Source organism: Osmia lignaria, chromosome 8 (genome assembly GCF_051020975.1).
Source record: "Osmia lignaria lignaria isolate PbOS001 chromosome 8, iyOsmLign1, whole genome shotgun sequence".
Classification (NCBI taxonomy): domain Eukaryota; kingdom Metazoa; phylum Arthropoda; class Insecta; order Hymenoptera; family Megachilidae; genus Osmia; species Osmia lignaria.
Window position 1 is genome coordinate 12,952,586 of NC_135039.1, and position 14,140 is coordinate 12,966,725.

At 49.5% G+C, this 14,140-nt stretch overlaps 1 protein-coding gene and 1 long non-coding RNA gene across 7 annotated transcripts in view; one reads left to right on the plus strand and one right to left on the minus strand.

Annotated features, from left to right (window-relative positions):
* Positions 1-14,140, plus strand: part of LOC143305593 (uncharacterized) — a 185,156-nt gene that overhangs the window by 111,134 nt on the left and 59,882 nt on the right. The window lies entirely within an intron of this gene.
* LOC117606403 (uncharacterized) overlaps positions 1-14,140 on the minus strand; it is a 63,374-nt gene that overhangs the window by 5,018 nt on the left and 44,216 nt on the right. For all 6 annotated transcript variants that reach the window (XM_076689779.1, XM_034328787.2, XM_034328783.2 and 3 more), the window contains exon 5: positions 3,287-3,421. In XM_076689779.1, the coding sequence (XP_076545894.1) occupies positions 3,287-3,421 (135 nt within the window). The remainder of the gene's footprint in view (positions 1-3,286; positions 3,422-14,140) is intronic.

Here is a 14,140-nt window from a genome sequence, read left to right on the forward strand (position 1 = left end):
TAACAATGTACCGAGATGCACGAAACGTAAAGTCCTTCTACGAATCGTTCGCACGGACAACGTCTCCGATTACGACGGGATCAATCGAACGTCGATAAAGTGGATAAAACGAAATTCCTCGGGGAAGGTTGAACGAAAATTGAAAAGGTAACGCGGGAGGATGGGTTCCCATCGCGACGGTTCGGTTCGAGGAATTCGTACGGTGACCCCGGGAACCCGACAGTTCGGGCGACGCGGCGATTAGCATATTTCGAGCACCCGGTAGCTCAGCTCCGAGCACGAATAATCCGTGTATTTTCGAACTAGCCTGGCCCCGTGTTCGTGCGCGAGTTCGAGCATGGACGCTATCGGTCTGCTCTATCTTAACGACGCCAGATCTGTCGTTCTGTGTCTCCCCTGTTCCTGCCTCCGCCCTCCTTTCTCTTTCCCCGGTCCGGCATCTATCTCGGACCCGAGAGACAGCCTCGTAGCCGAGCTACCCGATCTGGTGGCAGGTACAAGAGAAACTGCCGGAGACGTTGCTCTCGAAATGATTGATCTTTGCTCGGTTCCACGGTTACATACTTGGTAGCTGATCGATTTTTCTGTCCGCCCGTCGCGTTCCTTTCTTTTCCATCTGCTCGGGGATCTGCTTTAATTTACCAACGATGCTGTTTTCTCTCCGGGTATTAGACATTTTTTTCTACCGTGACGACAAAGGTCCTTGAACGGTCCAGGGGTTCGAGGTTCGCGTCGACTAATCCTAAAGCGAGTCGGTATCGTCCGATTGTTCGGTCATCGACTATTTCGAGCTGGCATGCTTTACCCGGGACGAAGAAAAGATATTCGGATGGACGCCGGTGCCCGAGACTGTAACGTGTCGGCTTAACGTCAGCGAAGACAGTCGCCTATTCCATCCTCTCCAGTCCGCTTACCCACACGCGCCCGCGCCCTCGTCCTGACACACGTCGCGGACCAACGACGGATGTTGTGCGATTATTATAATTTCGAGGAGGAAGGCGCGGAGGCAAGTTTGCGAAACGATTGCTATTAAATATACAAAGTGTAAAATGGTTTGGGTAGGCAGGGAACGATAGGATGGCGTGCACTCGCGAGCAGGGTAGCCGAATTTATTCCCCCCGGAGCGAGTAACCGCGTCCCCGTGTCGCTAGGCATTCGACGACGCCCGGCGACGGAAGGGAGCCGTACGCTTAATTAATGATTACCAGGAAACGTGTCTGGGGTCCGGCCTTTATGCCCGGCATTAACCACCATGGTGTTCTTGCGGGTATCTTGCACACGGTGTTCCTGGCCGTGCGCCATCCCCCATGGTCCTCCTCCACCTCTGCTTACCTTCTGCTACAGATCCACACTCGGATAAACGTCGGCGTGCACGAGGAAACGCGAATTAAGTCCGGCAACTTGTCGTTCGTTTAATAGATCATCTGTTTCACTTCGTTCTCTATCAAATTCACGGAAAATAAAGTCGTTGCTGATGGAGATTGATCAGTTAAAAGGTGTGCGGTTATTCGAAAATTCTACCCGACCCGGTTCTACCCGACTCGACGCTACGCGACCCAACCCCCACCCATCCTTACCCAACACGACTCCACTTTATCCTACTCGACCCTATCCGACCCTACTCGAGCCTCGGGTACCCCCACAACTCTATACCCCACCTATTAGACTCCAATGAAACTAACCACGTCCCATCTCCCTAATTCGAATCTGGACCACTCGAAAGAGAGGCACAAATCTACGAAGAAAATCGGAAATAAAACGCAAGGAGCTGCGCGAAGCGACGGTGGCGAGCATCGCGATGAGATAAACGCAGAGATAAACTGGAAGGAGGGAAAAAAGCCGCGTAAATTCAGACGGACGATTTGCTCGGGGATCGAGCTCATTGAGGGACGCGCGTGCATCGATGCCGGAGGAGGGGGCGAGGAGGTAGAGGACAGTGGGCCTCATTGTCCCCTCGTGACAACGGGAAAAGAGAAACAGAAAGACTTCTGTGACGGGGAGCGAGCGTAACGAGTGTTCAACGGAGAAATCGCGAGCCAATTAGCGCAAGCCGCAAATGAATCGTCCGCTTCGTCCGCCTCTCTGCCCCCTTTTCACTCTTCTTATCGAGATCATAAGAGGGAGATCGCACGCTGGAAATCAAGATAGCACGGCCAGACGCACTCGCGGTTAACTTTGCAGCGAGTGACTATTTTTGTCGCGCGATCGCGGAACGGAGGATTTTTTAGCAAATTGTTCGTCACGTTAACACCCTCGCGCAAAAATCAGGCTAAATGACCCACGCCTTTCCAATAGACTCTTGGGGGGGAAAAAAATCACAGCACAAAGCAAGAATTTCCCGGGGCAGAAGAACAGACGCAACGCGTTCCTCGTTTATTAAGGTCGACGCCCACGCGCCGCTAGTCTGGCGAAGATTTCCGCCTCGACGTGCACGTCGCGGCGCTCCGTTGGAGGGCCGGCAGCCGCGCGATCTCCTCGTTCCTACGTGAAATACCGAGTTCCTGAGAAAAACTCGTCTACCGACAGGATTTCCTCTCTACGTCGCTGCTCTTCCGCCGCTTCCTGTGTCACACGCCGTTGAGCACGCTCCACCTACTCGTCGCGTACTCGTGTCCTGGGGGATACCGAGCGACAAAGCTCTTCGCACGTCCGGCGACGCGTGGAACACCCTAATTGTTGGCGCAACACATCCTCGAGTACTCTCATTGACCCCCCCGAGTGATTCCCTTCGGGAAACGCGGATAAATTTCTCGCGCAATGGTAAAATTTGTTGGAACTGGATTTCTTCGAGAGAAGGAGATGAAGAAGGACGACGGAGGAGAGATCGGTTCCACGCTGGAGCGCCGACAATGGATTTCGAGAGGCCGTCAGCGACAATGGCAATCCGATATTGCTGCGACGATCGGTGGCTTCGACGGTGGCCAAAGAAACGACCTTTTGCCTCTACTATTTACCGACCAAGAGCTTTTATTATGTGGATCTGGTATCCGTCGTTTAATACCGTGCCCTCTCCTTTGTCGGTGTCTCCCTTTTCAGAAACATTGTATCGGGTCGCCTAGCGCAAACGATCTTCCACCTTCCTTTCTCCCTTGCTTTCAATAGCGATCTACTTCCTCCTCGAAACGGAAGTATCCCGAAACGTCTCGCGTATCTCTTTCGAGTCGGGTTAGTTTGAATGAGAAATAGAGAAACTCTCGGAGAGGCTTGTCCGCGAGGAACGAAACGAAGGCTGGCCGATCGATCGATCGACGGTTACGTGGACGATTATTAATGATCGATTACTTACGTTGTGTAGCTTGTAGTAGAGGCCGCACGCGTTGCAAACTGGCTCGCCGGCCTGATTCCTCCGCCAGAGCGTGGTGGTCGCGGTTTTACAGTTGGCGCAGCTGGTGCCCGCCCGTCTCGCCGCACTCTGCAGCGACAGTTTTGGAAAAGAAAAGAAACAGATATCACACCCGTAATCGGAACGATCGTACCAATTACGATAATTTACAAGATTAATGGAAAATATAACGGGTGTCCCAATTTTATTTAAGCTACTGGACACTGGTGGGTTTCCGAGAAGGATCGAGCACGAGAAAAAGAATCTGGGTCGAGTGTTCGAACACGGGATCGCGGTCCAGGAATTCCTTACGGTCGACCAGCTTCCAGAATCAAGAAGCCACAAACCGAGACGGGATCGCGTGAAATCGGCCGCCCTTAATCCCCGTTCCCGAGGGATCCCGCTGGAAACGTGAGCCCGTGTTCTTACCTGTGCACCAAGCGCCCCCCCATTCTACCTCAGAAAACGGTCTACACCTGTTTCGTGTAGCCGCGTTCTCGGTTAGCAAACACGCTCGACGAGAGCCCCCTCTTCACCCTAGTATTAATCTTGAGTCCTTAAAAATTTTCTTTGCCAGTCGACGGCGAGACGATTTAAAGATTCCGAACGTTACATTTAGCTCGCTTTTTATTCGTGGACCACTCGAACCCCCGGTCGGAAGGGGGTTGGAAAGAGAGCATACCTGGCTGACGCGTATTGTCGGCGAGTGTACAAGGGGGCTAATGGAAAAACGATTGAAAGCTGTTTGAGCGAAAACGAAATATCGACAGGACCGAAATTGCACCCCCTTTGTGCCTTCCGTCGGTGGCCGACGTCACAATACGTCTCGAGCGCGTGTCCACGAATATAAAGTGTCTTTGCAACTGTTTTTCTTTTTTCTTCCCTGCGTATTCCCCGGGTATCTTCCTGTTTCTCGAGAGTGCTCTCGAACCGGGCGCCCCCCCTTTTGTCGTGCTCACAATGACACGATTCCCGGTGCAGTTACGAAATTTTTGCCTGGCTGCTTCCGATTCAGAAAAAAAAAGGAACTGATGGGACAAAGGGAATGCAGAATTTTTCACTGTTTACATGGCCGCCGGAGGTGAGGGAGACGAGAGGGCGCGGGAAGAAAGAGGAGAAAAGGAAGAGAAAGACGAGGGTGGTTGGACGCGGTATGTAATCATGCCTTATCTCACGGATCTTATCGAGGACTGGCGCGTAGCAAAAGGGGTCTTCAGGGTTCTCGGGTGCCCCCGAGGAACCCCTTCGCGTGGAATCAATACACGGAGAGCCACCTCATCAATATAGAGGCTGCTATCTGCTCTAGATCTTTGACACCCTCGTCGTCCAGCCTTTCACCTTCGCGGCCCGGGGGTCGAACGGGGTGGAGCGGCCTGAAAATCGTCCGCGACCGGCCAGCTTCCTCGCCCTAATGGTTATTAAACGAGGGAGAAACGAATTTCTCACCGACGTTCCTCGTTATCGATCCGCGACAAACAGAAACCCAACGCGATTACACGTTTCGAATGTCTCTCTATTAGGGGAGGACGGATACCCGAAAATATTGTTGGTAGTGGTCATTACCCGACCCGACCCGACTCCACCTAATTATTACCCGCCCCAACTCGATCACTACTCGATCCTACGCGATCCAACCTGATTCAGTAATTCTTTGACCTAATTGAATTACTACTCGACCCAACCCGATGCCCGGGTACCCGAATTTTCTCTCACTCCTCTACTATTTTTATATTTATTTTATTATAAATTGTCCGTGTGGTTTGGCGAAGGCGACTGGACGAGGGTTCGGTCGGAGAGAGGGGAAGGGGCGAGAAGACCGACAGGAAATAAAAGCACGATTCCGAGCACGGGTGGAAGCGACTCGCATCTCCTCGTGGACAGAGAGAGAGAGAGAAAGATCAGGGAGCAAAATAAAATGAAATCCACGGAGAGGAGACGGTCGAGAGGAGAACGGAGAAAGAGAGACAAAGTGACGTGGGCTCGAGGGACGAGCAAAACGAGATAATAAGGGAACAAGACCGGCAGAAAAATCGAATTGAAATAAAAGAAGGACTGCTGAGGGGGATGGGGATAAAAGGAAGGAGAAGAGGAACGTAGATGGCCACGAACTTCAGAAATGTCATATCCGTCAGTGTCCACGGTTCTGTGCCTTCTGAAGGCAACCGGTTCCCGACCACCTAGCGGACCAAGTATTGTCCCCCCCTTCGGAAACACCGATTACACGGCCAATCGATGAATTTCTTCGGGTTTAGAAACATTGAAATATTATGTTAAATTAGCGCTGCTTTCTATGAACAACGGGTAAAGATAAACGAAGGGAGTTTGTATATACTAACACCGGTCGGCCGTTTAATCGAGAAGCAATTCGGGCTCGACCAAGCGGTATCCAACACGCGGATATTTCAACGATCTAATCGCCCAGCAATGCGTGCACGGCTGTCCCGGTTGACCACTCGAACGATCCATGGATCCCTTTCTCGGAAGATCCCTTAACACTTTCCGACTGCCACCGATCAAAAACGATCCTGCTAAATTATACTATTCGTGCTATTCAAACAGAATTTAATTTATTATTTCTTTTTTATATTTAAATTGTAATAGAGTTACAGGAGTAGAGGAAGGAGGTGCAGTGTCGCTGTCGACGATCGCGACTCCTAACTGTACTCGATAAATTTCCTCGTTCGATCTCCTCTGCCATTCCGGCCATTAATCACCGAATCGGGCTAATTAATAACGCTTAATAGCCTGACGAACGCATCTTGCGCAGCGTGTGCCCCGCTTCGGCTCGATATCGGTAGCTAACCACCGAGCCACTTCCTTTTCCTCTCGTTATCGTCCCGCTTATCGCGTTAACGGTTCGATACCGAAGGCTCAGCGGCGATAGATGAATTTTTCGTTTAATCATCGTATTGGAACATTTGGAGAACGTTAGAACGGTGATTAGAAACTTTGCTCGAGCAAAGTGGATGGAAAATTACGCGAAGGTTCTCGTTTGATTATATTTATCGGGCTGTATCGCGGGCCAGCCGCATCGGCATACGAGCAATTTGTATCCCGATGAGAACAATGTTTGTATCGGGCTTGTATCGGCGTACTCCCTTCGCTTCTAGTCACGATTTAGTCAAGGATACACGGAGATCGTTATCGGGTCTACGCTCGTAAAACGATCGTTTACTCGTGGAGTACGGAACCGGCCGGAAAAGTCCCGAGATCTCGACTCCGCTCCGTTCTCGGTAATCCCCCGATTTACAACGATTCCCTTTGAAAACAATGGGTGGGGCATCGATTCGATGCACGGTACCCTTACCCAGGACGACACGATTCTTTGCGTTCGAGCAAGGATTTTTGTTTTAAGGCCAGGGGGGCCATCGATGATCCTTGCTACCAAATTTCTTTCAGCCTAATAATTTAGAAACGATATGGTAATGGTATGTGGATTTTAATGAGTGAAAGTGAGAATTGGGAATTACTGGGGGATTCGGGTACCCGTGTGTGTGTCGAGTACCCGAAAAATTAAGGCTAGCCGAGACAGTGGGGCTACCCAGTTGAACCCGTTCAATTTTACTCGACCAGACCCTGAAATTTCGGGTACCCATCTGACCCGACTCGAAATTCCGGGTATTTGTCCGGATCCTTACAATTTCACCCGACCCTACCCGAGCCTTAACTGTCGGGTACCCGTCTACCCCCACTTACCACCTATCTATATCAAAAATCCCTAGATCTAGTGTCGCCATCTGATCATTCTCCGTCTTAATTAACTTCGAGCCAAATACGTTTACCAGATACCGATATTCCCGTTGACAATTTCCAAAATCCTGAAGAGTCCCGTGGAAACCTGTTCACCAGCAGCAATTATCGTCCATCGGGGGGGCAGTCGCGCGGCGTGTACGGGCTGGCAAAGCGGATTCGGGATGAGTTCGATACAGTTGGAGCGTGCGAGGCTGTCGTACGCCTACCTCGCCACTACTCGGTCGCGCGTTGCGCTTTATATATGCAACCGCAGGCCGCATAATATAACGCACCGATGCGGTGCGGTGCGGTGCGGTGCGGTGCAGAGCGTGCGCGCTTGTGACTGTGACAAGCAGTGGTACCACATTCCTAACACTAGCGCGCACTCGACCCACTCTCTTTCTCTCTCTCTCTTTTACTTCGCCTCCCCTTTTGTTTCTCCTCTCGTCCTGATAGAGAAGGATACGAACGACGAAAGGGTCCGTGCAAAGAATTCCTGCGAACGGTCTGCCTTGACCGGGTCAGCGTTCTGATTAACGATCCCCCGAGGGTGGCTGACAACAGCTGCCACGAATTTCATTCGAACGACAATTTTCAATATTATTTTATTTAAAGCAAGAAATCGGTAATGGATAAATGGGTCGAGGACTACCCTAGCAGCCGCAGGACGATACCGTTGTAATTGGCTCGGTGTTAATATCGCGGCAATTTGCCTGCTCCTTCGGTTTATTCCTCGATAACGGTGATAACCCTTGGCTGCAACCGCCTAGCTCAAGGACGACGCGCAGCTTTTCCAGGAATCGTGGAAAGTAAGGTCGCGGTGGCCGTACGCTTCCATCCGGCGCTTAGCATCTCGACGCGAGTGAATGCCGCTTGTCAAAGTTTATAACGCGTAAATCCCTCGATAAATTCGTGCCCGATTTACGAAGCGTTCTCTGAACATTGTACCACCGTTAGGTGAGAGAGCGATTCAGAAGCCAATCTATATGATAAACAGCCCAGTTACGCGAATCGTTCCGAGACGAATACGCGGGTCAATGTCACAGGTCCAAAGGAAAGAAAGGGGCTGGGATTAAGCCGGAAGGATGAGTCTGAAATCGAGACGAACGGCGAATAATTTTCTATCCAGCAGCCGATGGATGGATCGATTTGCTCGACCCCTTAACTCTTGATTACTGTTCGAAACCGGTAGAACGTATCGGGAAGAAAAAAATGAATAATAATAACGGAGGCACCTAATGAACCGTACCGAGAGGGTGAAAATAGAGCAAGAACGATTTCCTCGGTTTCAGGGTGGAGGGAAATTTTCATGGGAAGCCTTCTCTCCTGGTGGATTCAATTAATTCCTTAATTACTTTCTATGAAAATAAATGAACAAGGTAGAGAGGGATTTATAGGATTTATAGGACAGGGTAGTGTTAGTGCTCGTTTAATGGCAACGGGCACGCCGTTTTCTACGGTTCGTTGCTATTCTGGAGGATAACCGACGAGATGAGACATTGAACAGACCTTGGTAGGCTAAGGCAACCTTTCACTCATCTTCCATCCTCATGGAATCGCGCGATTTTCACCGTGCCACGCCATTCCTTCGCGATCGGCTATCTGCCTTTCTAATAACCGTTACCACCTCGATCCGTCATCGCGATTTCTCTGAATCATCGCGCGCGTCAGCGTTTACGTCGACGCGGACCGAGCGGAAAATAGGAAAATCTTCGCGTCACTTTCCAACGCGAATGGTGACATAACATTGACGCGGGTATCTTAGGAGTTGGGGTGCGGGTACCCGGGTATTCGGGTCGGGGTTAAGTCGAGTTTAGCAGGTAAACTTTCGGGGTGTCGCCTGACCCGAGTACTACCCGAGTATTACCCGGGTATTACCCGAAAATTTCAATCCTACACCCTTATTTAGAAGATGTCGTTTCTGTCGACCAAGTGGAAAGCTTATTAGCGAAAAACTTCTACACGCTTTTTGCTTGGACATAGGTAACAAGCGACTAAGGTAGCTGGTTTCTTGGAACAAAAGCTGCACAAAGCAGCAGGACTGGTCCCCGAGAGTTGAGGCGAGGCAGAGAGAGAGAGAGAGATGGAAAAGTATGAACCGTTCGAACGGAGTCACGGGGACACGGTGAATTTATTTAAATTGCGAGCAATGTTCCAGCGTGTTCAGCAGCTTCTTCTGGGCCGGCGCGATCGAAATCGAGCAAAAGAAGCAACAAAGCGTAGCGGATCGCCAGTTTATATAAGGCGGGGAGAAGTCGAACGGTGGGTCGTTCCGTGGGACAACGCCACCGAACCACCTCCGCCACCGGATCCTTCTTTCTTCTTCTTCCTCTTTTTACTCCTCTTCTCCTTTCCCTCCTCTTTATTCCTTCACCGATACACGCCACCTTTTTCTTCCCTTTTTGCAAAGCTCCGTGGCTCCGCTTAAACGATATCTCCAACACACCCTCCCCTCGTGAGAATTCGTCCCCAGCTTAGAATAGCGAAGATTTTTCACCGTCTAAACTCCCATCAACTTACGCGATTTCAGGTTACAAGTGTATTATCCTCGTTCACGAAGCGTCCAACGCGAGCGGGTAACGGTAGCAAGGATTTTTGTAAACGGTTCCTCGGTGTAGCATCGTTAAATAGATACCCAGAAGCCATCGAGCCGGTTTCCGGCTTACGCGTGCTGGCCACCGCTTGATTACACCGCTCTAGAATGTATCCGCCTCGTGTAAGTACTGTTGCCCGGCTCACGGCCGATTATTAATCGGACCTTGACGCGGAACTAACAATCACACGTTCGATTTTTCGTCAAGAACTCGTCGAGCCCTGCCCGAAACGATCCTGGCCGACGAGCTTTCGAGGATCGGGTAGCACGAAGGAAATTGCCACGTAGCAGCAGCGGCATAGGTAACGGTACACGCGCGTCTCAGGGAACGAAATAAAGCAACCTGGTAATTAGTCGTACGGAATTCTCACAGCGATAACGAGACGCCTCCTTGCTAATTGCGATCCATTTCGAATCCCCGTCGCTTCCTAATTCCTATAGCGACACACGCCGGTAACAAAGGAGAGGCGTTGCTGAAATTCCTGCGGCAGCGAGATGAAAGCAGCGCGAAATAAAGTGGCGTATTTACACGAACACTTTCCTTGCCCTGTAAATTGCACTGTAAATCGTGCCCCTGTTATTTGGTCGCGAGCAGAGAGAACCGGGGAGAGCGAGGTTTATGGCGCGACTTATGATTTACGGTACGATAGTTGAAAACGAGTCTCACGGATCGAAGGACGTTTAAATTACTGTATCTTCCATTTGCTAGACAATGGGTTAATAACAATGTGTCTCGACATGGGGAATCCACTTGAAATTTCTTTCAAATTCTACTGGAAGTTCGAAAACTTCGGAGCGAGGTATTTTCCCTGGAATTTCAAACGATTCCAAATTCCAAGGGTTCTAGGTAGCGTAACGAAAGGACGTCGTAGGAGCGTAGTGGCGCGGCCAGTCGGAGCGCAATTAAGGTCAGCTGTTTATGCAGTCAACGAGGTGACACGAGATTCATTATAGTTTTCCCGAGACGGCGAGAGTTCGCGCGAAGCTCGTTCAGCTGCCTAAACAAACATAAAGCTGGCCAGGTTCGTTAATTATTACGCCAGCAGGAAACGGCTGGCACGATCGAGCGGATTGCCACAATGGTGTAGTTACACCAGGATGCGTTCAAATGCATCTCGTTGCATGCGCGTGTATATGGGACAGGCATTAAGGTCGCATACTAAACTCGATATTAATTTTCACTCGGGAATCAACAAACTGTTTCGGCCTGTTTCGAAGGAAAAATTAAAGAAAGATTGCTTATTAATCGGATCCATGATTTCTCAAAACCGCGTTTAAAGTTCCGAAGGCTTTCTCTCCGCGAATGAAACAGCGTGGGCAGTGAATTACGAGGTAAAAGGTTATTTAAGGGTTTCAACGCGAGAACATGAGCTGCATTTATACGGGAAGGAGTATGAAAAATTAGCAGCACCGTTTTTCTATTTCGAAGGAACAAGAAATAGCGGGATAGCGTAGCTGGAAGAGTAGGAGGTTCTTGGTAGCAGCGTTCCCGATGTAAATGCTGAAAAAGAAACAGGGGGGCCAAGGAAAGGGTGAATTATGGCGGGCCACCCCTTCTACGCGCGTACAATGCATAAAGCACGCGTTTCACGTGTGCGTGCCCGTTCCCGTGCTCGCGATTCACCTCTCGAACGCTCGATTTATGGCTCTGCCCGACAGGGGCTGCTCGCAAACGCATGGGAGCCACCTATGCTTTCTCCTCTTCCACCTTCCTCGGCTTCTCGTTCTTTCGGCAATTGCTGCGCCCTACACATCGCTACAAATAACCTCGCAAATTGCTCGAATCTTTGTACTTCCTTAACGATTCTTTAGAAATTAATAGAGGTGAAGGGGGATGGGCGAAAATTCGAGTCGTGGGAGGGTGGGAACGAGATCTGGAAAATTTCTCCAGGATATAAATTTGTAATTTTGAGATGCGAATATTATGCGACCCTATCCAACTCAATCTCCATTAAACGTGGGTACCCGCCCCTAAAAATGAAAAGCATCGCCCCCCCCCCCCCCCCCCCCCAACTATTCCACAAAGCGGATACGTCTATTATTTTTATTCTCGTTGAAAGAATAGATATGAGAGGGAAAATCTTTCGCTTTCCGCAAGGATAGCTATCTATAATTCAAGGCGTTACAAGTAAACGCTCGCGACACGACATAAATCTCCGACGGCTCGATCTTTCAACAGCGAACTTGGTTCGACGCGGATTTCCACGTATTCCCAGTCCACCTTCCTTCCACCTTGATCTTTTCCAGCGAGGAGCAGGTGGAGTTTGCGCAACTAAATTCCAACCGATATTCCAGGGAAAGCTTTCTTTCTCTCCAATATGTAAACCCTTCAGAAACACCCTTGGGAAGAGGAAACAGGGAACGATGGAAAAATTGACGAGATGTTGGATCAAGGTTGCGAATACTGTTAACCTCTACCCAGCACCGCCCACTACACGCGGGTTTTTTTAAAATTCAACCTCTTCCGAACAACCGACACGATGGGGCGAGCTATTTGAATAGATAGCTAGCCGTTTCACCGGCGGCGAAATTAGAATATTGAGATCGAACGAATTGTGAAGTGACTGCACCGGTGATTACAAAGTGAAATTCACGGATCACTGTCCCCGCTTGAAATTCTCTTTGAATTGCAAACAAATAGACCGGGGCCACGGGGAAAGCCTTTAACCCTCGTACGTTCTCTATTTCTATCTATTCCAACGATTCTTTTTATTTCTCCCGGTCGCCTTAGAATTCGATCGATGCAAACGTCAATGTCCTACCATCGTCTCGTTTGAAATCACGCATTCTCCTCATGTGGGTGATATTTTAGTCATAAGCGACACTCGCGAATACGGAACGAATTCGTCAGCGATCGGCTCGAGACTTTTACTCGAGGAAACGAGCTGAGCGTTCGCGCACGCCAGTCAGCGCGCTAATGATCGGTAAAATCGCGGCTCATTGAAACGCATGAAATTATATAGGCGGCTCGGGATAATTGCGATTCCACCGACCCGTAATCTGCAGTTAGATAATATACGATAGGAGAGGACGGCTGCCAGGCTGGCCACGATTACCATACAGTCGGTTCTCGCTCGTAGACACGTGTAGACGACACGAGTGTGTGGTCCTCGCGGCGCGCCGCCACCACGGTTACACCCGTCGATGCCACTTTAATGGCATCATCATCAACATCCTCGTATTCGTCGTATTCGAACAGCCAGTTACGCGAATCCATTGACTTAACTGATTTCTGTAATTTTGCAATTAACGAGCCGCGTCCGGAGCGGATAAATCGTGGATCGAACGACGGGACGAGGCGGATCGTCTAAACGACGATATCTGTAACGCGCGAATGAGACCAGCGATCGTGAGAAATATTCTATGCTTCTAATTTCCTTGTTTCTTTTTTCTTCTCATATATTAATAGACCCGTGGACATTTGCAAGTGAAATGTTGCTCGATTATGTGGCTCGTAACTGTCTCGAGTATTCGATGTTCTTTATTGATATTCCAGCTAATTGATGTATAGCCGATAGTCTTAAAAAATCGTTTTAAATACTCGTTCGATACAAGCTTTTCTCTGGACATTCGAGAGCATTAATCGACTTGCTTAACGTTCTTCTGGATATAATTATCGTAATGCTGCTCTTTAGCAAGGCTAATACCATCGAAATCCTTTACAAGTTTGATCGATCAAGTTCGAAGCACACACACAGCTGGTTGGTCCGATGAAAAATGGAGTTTCAGCGATTCTACGGGCAACAAGAGAGGAGAGAAGATCGACAGGGAATCGATGGTCGCGTGTGCTCGATATGCAAATGACGGCCGAGATGCAAATGAACGCGGTATTAATTTTCCCCTCGGGCTGAAAGCAACTCTGAACACGCTTGAAACTCATCGACCAAGCCAATTATTAATTTCAACGGCGATTTCCATTCTTCAGATGGTGAACGAGCCGCGTAGAGGACGAACAGACAAACGCGTTTCCCTTCGAAGGATACCTTGGACCAAAGTGATGAGATTGTTGGAATTCTGCTTCAGAGAGAATGATTTGTACTGCAGTTTGAGAAGCGGTTTAAGTTTCAGCTAGAATTGGGATTTTTCCCGGGGATTCGGGTACCCGAGTACCTGGGTATTAGAATTTTTCGGGTAGTCTCTGTTCCGGGGTATTTAGACAAGTAGAGTATTCGGGTATTTTTCAATGTTCCGGCTGTTTCTCGGGTACTCGGGTACTCGAAAACTCCGGGTACCCGGGTATTTACAATTTCTCGGAAAATCTATGATCCTAGGTAATAACACAAGTATACTACTCGGCTATTTTTCATCGTCCCGGGTATCTCCCGGATAATCGGGTACCCGAATGATGTTCGAAAAATTTCCCAAACATCAATTTCACGCGATTGAAATTCCAAGGCATCGTGAAGGGTTAATAAACGAAAGGCGAAGCAAGGAAGCGTGTACCTGTGTATCGGCCGGGAGCGTTCGTCTATCCCGCGGAGAGAAACCGCGCG